Consider the following 11,641-nt stretch of genomic DNA (forward strand, 5'->3'; position numbering starts at 1 on the left):
GAGAGAGAGAGAGAGAGAGAGAGAGAGAGAGAGAGAGAGAGAGAGAGAGAGAGAAGTGCCTAACCTGCAATCCTGACAACTTGAGTCAATCCCCAGAAGCTGCTGTGGAAGGAAGCCACAGTGGAAGAAGGAAGCCTTCCAAGTTGTCCTCTGACCTCCACATGCACAGGGCATGCGCACAGCACTTACATACCCTCACATAGTTCAGTACAGAAACCCCCTCTCTATTTCTTTCTCCTTTCTCTCTGTTCATACTGAGATTGAGCCCAGGGACTGTGACACAGTAAATACTTGCTGCATGGCTAAGCTACCCCTGGAGCCCTACATATGCTTCTGTTCATATGTACAATCAGAGCCAGGGTAGTACATGACTTTAGTCTCAGCATTCCGATCTCTGAGTTTGAGGCCAGCCTGGTTGGAGAGTTCCAGGCCAGTCAGGGCTACACCGTGGGAGACTCTGTCTCAAAGCAAACACATGCATGCAGAACCCGGTATGGTGGCTCACACACAATCCCAGTACTGGAGATGCCAGGGAGGTCAGGAGTTCATGACTAAACTTTGGCTACATAGTGTGTTTGGGGCCAGCACGAGCTACATGAGGCTCTGTCAAAGAAGAGGAGGAGGAGAAGGAGAAGGAAGACAATGAAGAAGAAGGAGGAGGAGGAGGAGGAGAGAAGATCTTGTCATCTTATACCTCTTCACAGTGACAATCAATCCTATTAGTTATAAAGGTTTTCTTCTCCCTCTTTGGTGGTACTGGGAGTTGAATCTAGGTCCTTGCACATGCTAGGCAAGAATTCTACCACTGAGTTACATCTCCAGCCTTTGATTTACACACACACATCCTTGAGACTGGCCTGGATCTCACTGTGTAGTCAAAAGCAGCCTCCCACTTACAATCCTCTTTCTGCTTCCGCCTCCAAGGTGCTTGGGATTACAGGTGTCAATCATCAGGCTTGACCTTTTAACAATGTTTAAATTTTTGGCCAGGTAGGGTCTTTAATCACAGCACTTGGGAGACAAAGTGGATCTCTGTGAGTTCAAGGCTAGCATAGGCTACATAGTGAGCCACATCAAAACAAAAAAACAACAACAAACAAACAAAATACCAACCAAGCAAACAAAAAAACAAAACAAAAAAACAAGCAAGCTTTTTTTGTTGTTGTTTTTTGTTTTTTTGAGACAAGGTTTCTCTGTGTAGTCCTGGCTGTCCTGAAACTCACTCTGTAGACCAGGCTGGCCTCTAACTCAGAGATCCGCCTGCCTCTGCCTCCCGAGTGCTGGCCGCCGCCACCTGGCTTTTTTTTTTTTTTAAAGTATGTATTTTTCCCTAAGATTTAAAATTTGAGATGGGCTCTTCCTCAATTGCTCCAACCAAACTTGAACTCACTCTATAGTCTAGACAGGCTTCAAACTTGCAGTCTGTTTCCCTTTGTTCCCAAATGCTAGGGTGGCATCCCGCTCTTGAAGCAGCACAGCAGGGAGCTCTATGCCTGTCAGCAATAGCTTTCTCTAGAATTGACAGCAGCCAGTAGAATCTCTGCGGCAACGAATAATTAGTTGTTATTCATTAATATTCCGTTTTTCTTCTCTGGCTGCCCAGTGCCTTTCTAGTCCTTTAAGCAAGTCTTTTTAAACATTACTTATGCTGGGCAGTGTGGCGCACGCCTTTAATCCCAGCACTTGGGAGGCAGAGGCAGGCGGATCTCTGAGTTCGAGAGTTTGAGGTTAGCCTGGTCTACAGAGTGAGTTTCAGGACAGCCAGGGCTACACAGAGAAACCCTGTCTCGAAAAAACCAAATAATAATAATAATAATAAAAATAAAAAATAAACATTACTTATTTAATTTTATGTTTTTATTTATTCTTCGTGTAGGAGGAGGTGTCATGTGCACGGATGATGAGCATGTGGGGGTCAGAGGACAACCTGCAGGGCTTAGTTCTCTCCGTCTACCACGTGGCTTCTGGGTATTGAACTCTTACCATCAGGCTTGGCTGCAAGTGCCTTTGCATGGTGAGCCCTCTCTCTCTCTCTCTCTCTCTCTCTCTCACACACACACACACACACACACACTTCACAATTCTTTTGAGTAGTGCAAAGTTCAAACATACTGTGGTAGGATTGGTAGCAGTTGGCAAACACTGGAGTGTGTAAGGAGCTGAGTTCGGCTTATTATCAATATGTTGCTTTTTCTTTTTTAGACTAGACTGACCTTAAACTTCTAATCCTTTAGATCCTTCTGTCTCATCCTTTGGGGAATGCTGGGATTACAGATGTCATAGTCTGTTCTTTGAAGCTGGTCTCATTAGCACATTAGTACTTTTTCTTGGTTTTCTGAGGTGCAGGCGTTGGGCTGTTCATTGTTCCACCAAGTATTTGTATGAATTCTTTGCTGTGGGGAAGAGGGACTATAATGTCACTATATAAGGACACTATAATATCAATATAATGCTCTCCTAACGAGCATATAGTATTTTACCCCTGTTTAGTCTTGAGTGACAAGTCTGAACCTCTGGTTCCTGTTTCTGGTTGTCTAGGGCTTAAGTCAGTCTTTGGGAGGCACAGTGAGGGACAGGCCCTCACCTATACCATACACCAGGCTGGCCTTGAGGAAGTGTGGTTTAAGATAAACCATTCATTCATTTATTCAGACAAACCATTCATTCATTCATTCATTCATTCATTCGTTTGTTGGTTTGTTTTTGAGACAGGGTGTAATAGCCCTGGCTGTTCTGGAACAGTCTGACCTTGAACTCACAGAGATCCACCTGTCTCTGCCACCCGACTGCAGGAGCTAAAGGCCTGTGCCGGCCTCCTCCACCCCCACCCCCACCCCCCATCCGTTTAAGATAAACACTTGATCCTCCTGCCTCTGAGTGTGCTAGGACTGTAGGCATGTGCTCCCATACCAGGTTTTATACCATGCTGGGGCAAGAACCCAGGGCTTCCAACATGCTAGGCTGCTGTCTTCCAAGTGAACTACATCCCCAGGGTGACACTGTGTCCAGTACAACAGTGCTTCTATGGCAGCCGCTGAGGATTCTGGGAGGGCTTAAGGCACCCATTCCTTTGTAAATAAACTAAACAAGTCTGTCTTTAGTGTTGTGAAGAGAACTACAATAGACAAAGGCAAACTTCACACAGCTCTAACTCTGAGAGAGCGGTCGAATGGTCGAATGGTCGTGGCTATTATAGAAACCAGGCAGAGAGCACGGTAGAGCTCAGAGAATATGAGAAGCGTCTGCACCGTGACCCTTCAATCTAGTTCAGGTCTCAGACTCTGTTCTCCCAGACCTGAACTGTTGTTCGCCTCCCGGTTCAACACACCCAGGTCCTGGTCCCAGGGACTTTACAGTTCATTTTCTAGAAATTGAGTCAGCTTCGGAGTCCGGAGGAAAAGAGAACCAGTCTTCAAATCTGTCTCAGAACATGAACGTGATGTGACAGAGCACACCTGTAATCTCAGCGAAGGAATCCAACTCAGCTGGGGAGGGGCCTCAGTCCTGAGGGTTTTGAGGTGGCAGGGTGTGAGAAAACCTCCCAAACCGCCCGAGCTGTGGGGCTGGGTGGGGGAGACTCGGCAGGTGTGGGGCGGGGAGGTAAGTTGACCCTTGGTCAGCAACCGCACCCACGAGGAAAGCATTCCCAGGCTTCCCGCCCTAAGTCTGCAGGTGACGGGCTCAGGGGCGGGGGTTGGGAAGGGGGAGCGCAGAATGCTCCAGCCCAGTTTGCCGTCTCCATGGCGACCGCCCGCGCGGCGCCAGCCTGACAGCCCGTCCGGGTTTTATGAATGGGTGACGTCACGGGCCTGGCGTCTAACGGTCTGAGCCGCTTGTTCAGACGCTGACACAGACCAGCCCGGGAAAGGAAAGGGAGGGGGTGATCTCCGCAGCTGCTGCGCCGTGGGAGGGAGATCTTGCTCGGAGGCCTTCAAGAAGGAAAAAAAATCTAGCAAAAGAGAGTAGAAAAAAATTAAAAAAGAAAAAATAAATCACCAGCTGCTGCAGATTTGGAACCTTCCTTCAAGAGGCTGCAAATCCAGGGTAGAATTGGGGGCTGTAGTCCTCCTCCACTGCGACCCTCTATCTAGTACAGGTCTCAGATTCTGTCTTCCGCTCTAAAGAGGTTCCTAGTATCTCTCCCAGTTCAACCGACCTAGGTCCTGGTCCTAGGGACTTTACAGTTTATTTTCTAGAAACTGAGTCAGGCACGGAGTTCAGAGTAAAAGCGAGCCTGCTTTGAAATGTTGCAAAACACGCCTGTATAATCGCAGCATCTGGGAGTCAGAGCAAGGAACGTCTTAATTTTAAGGTCATTCTCCGCTACACAGCAAGTTCCGAGTCTAGCATGGGGAACATGAGACTCACTCTAAAAAAAAAAAATCAGCAAACCCTCAAAAGTAAATAAATATAAAAATAAAATTCGGCTTTTAATAAGTAGAGATCATAGCCCAATCTTCCGACAGCATCTGGGAAGCCTTGGCTAGTCCTGAGTTACTGGCCAACCCAGAGCCAGCCACTTCCCCGGTCCTGTTTAATCTGCAAAATGGACTTGGAGAAGTGAGAGACCGTGAGAAGCTGATTCCTGGGTGAGAAATTAGCTTAGCCTCTTTGCTTCCTTAAAGAAAAGCCCACTAGCTACTCTGCCCGTGCCTTCCCACCCTCTTAATTCTTGAGCCCCACCACCTCTCCATCAGCCTGAGGTGCACTAGTGGATCCAGAGGTGGGACCCAAGGGCGCGCTAAGCCACGCCTCCCGCAGCCTATTGGTTGCTTTTGAACGTTCTGAACCCGCCCTGGGTCCTCCCTTATAAAAGACTGGCCCGAGCGCTCAGCCCTCTCATTGTACAACCTTTCTCCAAACTTTTTGGTCTCTTCCTACACTCTGTTCTCACGCTTCTCTCCGCCTGTCCTCGGGATCATGAAGGTCGCCAGTGGCAGTGCCGCAGCCGCTGCAGGCCCCAGCTGTTCCCTGAAGGCAGGCAGAACGGCGGGCGAGGTGGTGCTTGGCCTGTCCGAGCAAAGCGTGGCCATCTCGCGCTGCGCTGGGACGCGCCTGCCAGCCTTGCTGGACGAACAGCAGGTGAACGTCCTGCTCTACGACATGAACGGCTGCTACTCACGCCTCAAGGAGCTGGTGCCCACCCTGCCTCAGAACCGCAAAGTGAGCAAGGTGGAGATCCTGCAGCATGTTATCGACTACATCAGGGACCTGCAGCTGGAACTGAACTCGGAGTCTGAAGTCGGGACCTCTGGAGGCCGGGGACTGCCTGTCCGCGCCCCGCTGAGCACCCTGAATGGCGAGATCAGTGCTTTGGCGGCCGAGGTGAGGTCCAAGTCAGAGTATTGATTGCATTATTCTCCGGTGGGAAACTGAGGCCACGGGGGGCGGGTCTCCCCCTTTTCAGGCACATAGCTATTTAGGGACGACTAATAGGAAAAAGCTCGCACTTTCATCGTGCCTCCTGGAGTAGAGAAATGGGAACGCCTCTCCCCTCCTTGTCCTTTCCAGTGGGTCTCATGCCTTATCTCGCTCTGGTGTTCACAGGCGGCATGTGTTCCAGCGGACGATCGCATCTTGTGTCGCTGAGGCAGCGCACTGAGGGACCAGATGGACTCCAGCCCTTCGGGAGGCAAGAGGAAAAAAGTGCTCTCGGTTCCCCAGGGGAGCCCGGAGAAAGACTACCGTGGCCATGGGACTCTTGGCGGATCTGTCCAGGGGGTAGAGGGCTGATCAACGGAGTCTCACCCTCTCCACCTTTCAGCCTCCAGAGACTTTGAGGAGGGGGTTAATCAACCCTGTGTGTTTCTGGGTTTTTTGTTTTTTGTTTTTTTTTGAAAAAGCAGACATTTTTAAAAAAATGGTCACATTTTGTGCTTCTCAGATTTCTGAGGAAATGTTTTGTATTGTATATTACAATGATCACTGGCTCAGAATATTGTTTTACAATAGTTCTCTGGGGGTGGGTTTTTGTTGTTATTAAACAAACACTTTAGATAACGTTTCAGTGACTTCTTGGATGGGGGAGGGGCGGGGCAGGCGTGACCTCTGACCATTTTCACAGCTGGTGTTGAGAATCTAGGGGATTGGGTGGCCACATCTGGGCTGTCATTCTTCCCGACCTGAATGAGTGTTTCCGGTGTCTTTAATGTCTATTCTTTCCCTCATCTCTGGCCATTTCCCTGTTCCCTAGTGTCATAAAATTAAATCCTCTAGACTTCTAGTGGGGCTTCCTCTCAATGCGGTCCCTAGGCCATCTGGATCACCCAGGGAGGTTGTTAAAATGCAGATGGACCCGCTGGATCCCCTGCTCTGGACTGGGGAGAATTCTAGCCATTCAAGTTGGAGAAGCAGGTCACTGGACCATGTTTCCTTACCAAGGGCAGGGGTTTGTGTGTGATGAGACCTGGTAAAAAGGGCCTGAAGATCACAGCTTGCCTGAAGCAGGACTTCTTCTGTTGCCCCTTCTTCCCTGCTGAGCTACCTTTCTCTGGATGCCAGCAGGCTGCTCTAAGGCTCCTGCCTTGTCCAAGTGGGTGATGAAATTGGCAGGGTTAGGCTGTACACAGCTGCAGGGCCACCTGCTCTGGGTCTGGACTCGGCCCCCTCACTCTGGTCTGGCTCTGTTAGCAGATCAACATTCACCGCCACCTCCAGGCTACTGTGTGGGCAAGTCATGTCCCCAACTCCTGAGAAGGAAAAAGGTTTTCCTTAGGTTTTGTCTACCTGGACATGTGGCTTTGTGCTCACAAGGGGAGTGCACAAATATCAAGGCTTTCCTGTGTGTGACCTAAGTGTCTGGTGGTAGGAACTGTGGGTGTTTGTAGCAAGGCACACATGGGCTCTTCAGACTAGTGTGTGCCCTCCAGCCCTTGGGACTTTGCTTGGGTGCATTGTGCTCATACCTGCCTGGCTCTGGCTCATGATATGGGCTACAGAGCCACACTGGGCTCCTTTGTAACTGTAGATTGCTTGGCATTCCTAGGCCACTGTGGGCAGGAACGGGGCAGCAAACTAGTTCTCAAAAAGTACAGTTCCCACTTCCCTGGTCAACTGTGAGTTAGCCCTTGAGGACACCATCCTTCAAGTATCCCTGCCAAGCTAATCCTCTCAGAGAAATGGAGTCCCAGAAAGGGCAAAGACCTTGTCCCCAATAGAACTATTGATATAGTTTGTCACTAAACAAAATAAACCAGTTGTACTAAAGGCATGCTCCAGCCAGCCTGGTCTGTGTAGCAAGTTCCAGACAACGTAAAGAGGGAGACCCTGTCTCACAATATGAAATAACAATTAAAACCCAAATAAAGAACATCTAGAACCAGGACCCAGACTGCTCCATTGCCTGGAACGATCCCCATTGGGGCTAAAGGTAGGATTCTGAGCCCAGTTTTACCATGGAAGAAACAAACTGAACAAAAATAAAATGTGGACTTATTTATCGAGCTCTTACGTTAAGTTTGACTAAGTTACGTTAGCTTTAACACTAAGCCAGGTACATAAAACGACCTCAAGCATTTGATGGACTTCACTTTGGTAGTAGTGTTATTTGTAGGTGATTAAACCCTTTGCTGTGCCCTCTCCACCTGGGCACTTTTATAGTACTACCCTCGCAGGAATCGTCCAGAATAAATGAAACCCAGATCAGACTGTAGCACACAGCCTGGTACATAAGACAGTTAGAAATTATTAATCAGAGGCACACGTGTGCGCCCACTTCCTCCGCATGTATGAGTCTCCCTTTGCAAGCCCACCCACCAGGACGCGGGCGTGTCCCCGCGTGCATCTCTACCCTCCAGAGCCTTCTTCTAGCCCAGAAAGGGGCCACTGCGTCCCTGGCCACTTCCCCAGCCATCCAGGCACACTCTGGCTTCCACGTTTCCCTCTCTTCCTCTTTGGCCCGGACCCAGCCCATCTGGAGGCCGGCTCCGCAGCGGCCTGGGAGCGTTTCCATCAGCTGGGCCCGAGGAATGCGGAGCTATTTAACCTGAGCATCCCCAGGTGTACGGAGGCGCCTGGCTGTCTGGGCCCGCCGACTTTGGCACGGCCGCGCTAGACAAACAGCGGCCGCCCCCGCCCTGCCCCTCCGCCCGCAGCTGCAGCCGGGCCTGGGAACGGGGCGGGCTCGGCAGCTTGCATAAGAGGCACTAAGAAGGGAGGGGGCCAGAGGCCACCAATGTGTGCACATATCCCCAATTGTGTGTGTGTGCACCCCAGACCAAGGGCCAGAGACCCGTGTGTGTGTGTGTGTGTGTGTGTGTGTGTGTGTGTGTTGCAGTATGAGAGAGAAAGAAAACCCCCAAATCTAGGGACAGAGGCCACCAACGTGTGTGTATGCTTATGTGTGTGTGCAAAAGCCAAACCCTCCTCTTTTGGAAATCATTAATATCTCAACCCCTCCCAGACAGACTTGTGCTAGGAGCAGGGCAAAGACTGAAGAGGAACCACAGGACAAGTTCCTTGGGCGCAGGGCTCAGGGTCCTCCTTATCTTAACAAACACACAGTGCTTAGTATTCGATCGCCCTTATCCTATCCTGGTTCTTAGACAAAAGGCCAAAAGGTGGTTAGGGACTAACTACACTACACTTTTAAGATTTATTTATTTATTATATGTAAGTACACTGTCGCTGTCTTCAGACACCCATATGAGGGCATCAGATCTCATTGCAGATGGTTGTGAGCCACCATGTGGTTGCTGGGATTTGAACTCATGACCTCTAGAAGAGCAGTCAGTGCTCTTAACCGCTGAGCCATCTCACCAGCCCTACACTACACTTTTAAAAAGTATCAACTTATTTAACTCCTTAGTGGCCCAACGCAATCTTATGCTCATTTTGGTTGTGCCTAGCCTTTAGTACGGAGCAATCTCTCTAACCCCTAAGCTCATTTTAATAGCAACAATAGTAATGGTTAGCTATTTTTTTTTTAAAATAATGGGGAACCAAACCCTGAGCCTCAAACACATTCAACAAGTGCCTCATGACTAGCCACATCCCTGGCTCTTGCTTTTTGGAGACCGCATCTCTCTGTGTAGCCTGCCTGTATGTAAACTAGCCTGAAACTGCATCTCCTTCACAGAATTACAAACTGAGCAGGAGGGTCAGGAATTCAAGGTAATCCTAGCCTACAGAGCAAATCTAAAGTCAGCCGGGGCTTCATGACATCCTGTCTCAAACAAGAGGAACAAAATCTAACGAACCAAGAAAGGCAGAATAGCCCAGGCCTCCTCGGATCCAGGAGTCCTGGGTTAGGTTCTGTGACTTGCCTTTGAGAGAACACTTGTCTTATGAGAGGTCATCGAGCTCTGACGTCATGTGCATCATCATCTCTGATCCCCAGGCCCCAGTGGTACTTCCTACACATAGATAGCCCACTCCTGCCTGGGCCCTGAACACATCATCCAGTACTGCAGTACTGCAGTGCTGCAGTACTGGCTTGATGCAGGTGCTGCTCCACCCCCCTCCCCAACATTTCATTTTATTTTTTATAGTTCTGGGTACTGAAGCTAAGGCTAGGCAAGTGGTCTGCTATTGCCTGTTATTCTGATTCTGGCCATACTCTTCAAATGCTTCCTCACACTGATTTTTTTTTTCTTAATGCCAGTTGTTTTGTTTGTCTACTTGCATGTGTGCTTGTTTTCATTCATTCATTCATTCATTCATTCTTTTTTTGTTTTATTTCTTGAAACGAGGTCTCACTATGGAGCTATGGCTCGCCCTAGAATTCACTATGGAGATCAAACTAACTTCAAACTTCCAGAGTACTAGGGTCAAAGGCATGTGCTACCACATTTGGGTTTTATTTTTTTTGTTTTTTGTTGTTGTTGTTTGGTGTTTTTTGTTGTTGTTTGTTTTTTTCGAGACAGGGTTTCTCTGTGTAGCCCTGGCTGTCCTGGAACTCACTCTGTAGACCAGACTAGCCTCGAACTCTCGAACTCAGAAATCCACCTGCCTCTGCCTCCCAAGTGCTGGGATTAAAGGCATGCGCCACCATCGCCCGGCTGTTTGTTTGTTTTTTAAGAAAAGGTTTTACTCTGTAGCCCAGGCTAGCCTTAGACTTCAGTCAGTTCTCCTGGGATTATAAGTATGATCCAGCCACTGCAGCCAGCGATAGCACTTACATATACTGAACACCAGAACTGCCAACCAGGGAGGGTTACCCAATGCCCAGGGTCACATAGCTGGGTTCACAAGTGGTAGGCAGATCTCAGATTCTGCCTGGCCACTGTAGTGAAAGGAGGTGAGTCACAGGGCCAGGCAGGAGTTGGGTGAGGCTGGGGTGAGGACCAGGCGCTACTTTCCTGGAAAAGGAAGGGAAGAGGAAACCAGGGCTAGGAGGAACCACAGGTGGCGGATAGCAAGCCTGGCTTCCTTATCTCTCTGACCCCACCCTGGCTGGCTCTGCTTCCTGCCCCTAACTCTTGCAAAATCTTCTTTGCAGAGCTGCCCCCAAGAGAGGTGCCCCAGGCCCTTACAGGGTTGCATCAGGGCATTGTGCAAGGAGCGGTTAGGAGAGGATGAGAGAGGGCTGTGGGCCAAGAGGGAAGCAGGAGAGCTGGCCCCAGAGCCACTTCTGATCGGATGTCTGCTGCTTCTGTCTGGCTTTCAAGCATCCTGCGTTTTCTATCTACTGCACTGAGGTTCCTGCAAAGGCAAATCGACAAGCTCTGAGCTTCAGGCTAAGCTGCAGTCACTTCTCTCTGGAGATGTATAAGACTTCCAACTGTCATTATCTTGTAGTTAGAAACCCCTTCCCATGCACTAGGGACAGACTGCAGTAACTAAGAATTCCAGCAAGACTCCATACTGTCTAGGAGTCTCCATTCTTAGTTGGAGTGAATGAATACATGCATGCACGCGCACAAATGCCCACCCGTATACCCACCCCTTCCCACACCCAACCAGAGGTTCATTTACTCTGAAATTACCCAAGAAGCTTAAACTTCAAGCTCTCTCTCTCTCTCTCTCTCTCTCTCTCTCTCTCTCTCTCTCTCTCCCCCCGCCTTGTCTTCCCTGTTCTTCCCCCTCCACCCCCAGGATCTCCCTGTTTAGCCCCGGCCATCCTGGAATTTACTCTGTTGACTAGGCTGGTCTGGAACTAAGACATCCATCTGTCTCTGCCTCCCGAGTGCTGGGATTAAAGACATGTGTCATGACCCACAAGACTTCTTCCTCTTAAGAGTTTGAAGTTCACAGGTTTCTTTGTGCAGTTTGTAAAATTTGTATGCTGTGTTCTTGTTAAAAGCTCCACAAAACTTAGGTTGTGCCTGTATATGAGAGGCAAGACAGAAGTATCACGCTTTTGTGTCTTATGTTTGTATCGTTCTTGGGTTTGAGACCTAGGATCTCTAAGCCAGGAGGAAGATGGGGAAAACTTCTGAGAGGGAAATCAGTGGAGCCTCCCTCCCGCAGGGGCCCTCATGGAACAATGATGGGTTGTGTGGGATCCGACTTTTCTCTGTCCACTCGCGCCCCCTCTTGGAAGAACTGGAACTGCGCCCGCATGGGCGCGAAACCCTGCCTAGGCCCTGCAGTTAGAGACAGCCTGAACCCTGGCGGCCTCTAATGGAATGTGAGAGTATTAAACGCAAGTAAGTTGTGTGTGTGTGTGTGTGTGTGTGTGTGTGTGTGTGTGTGTGTGTGT

General features: G+C 49.4%; 1 protein-coding gene across 2 annotated transcripts; it reads left to right on the forward strand.

The window, feature by feature from the left end:
* Window positions 1–4,733: 4,733 nt before the first annotated feature.
* On the forward strand, window positions 4,734–6,000 carry Id1 (inhibitor of DNA binding 1, HLH protein). Of its 2 annotated transcripts, none has more exons than XM_028774982.1 (2): window positions 4,734–5,330; window positions 5,548–5,602. In XM_028774982.1, exons 1-2 carry the CDS (start codon window positions 4,921–4,923, stop codon window positions 5,600–5,602), a joined length of 465 nt encoding a protein of 154 aa, XP_028630815.1. In that variant the 5' UTR covers window positions 4,734–4,920. The 2 variants fall into 2 exon arrangements, with proteins under 2 accessions (XP_028630815.1, XP_028630814.1); XM_028774981.1 differs by having other exon boundaries at window positions 4,735–5,325; window positions 5,548–6,000.
* The last annotated feature ends 5,641 nt before the right edge of the window (window positions 6,001–11,641 follow it).

This window comes from Grammomys surdaster, unplaced genomic scaffold (assembly GCF_004785775.1).
Source record: "Grammomys surdaster isolate TR1022 unplaced genomic scaffold, NIH_TR_1.0 251, whole genome shotgun sequence".
NCBI classification, from domain to species: Eukaryota; Metazoa; Chordata; class Mammalia; order Rodentia; family Muridae; genus Grammomys; species Grammomys surdaster.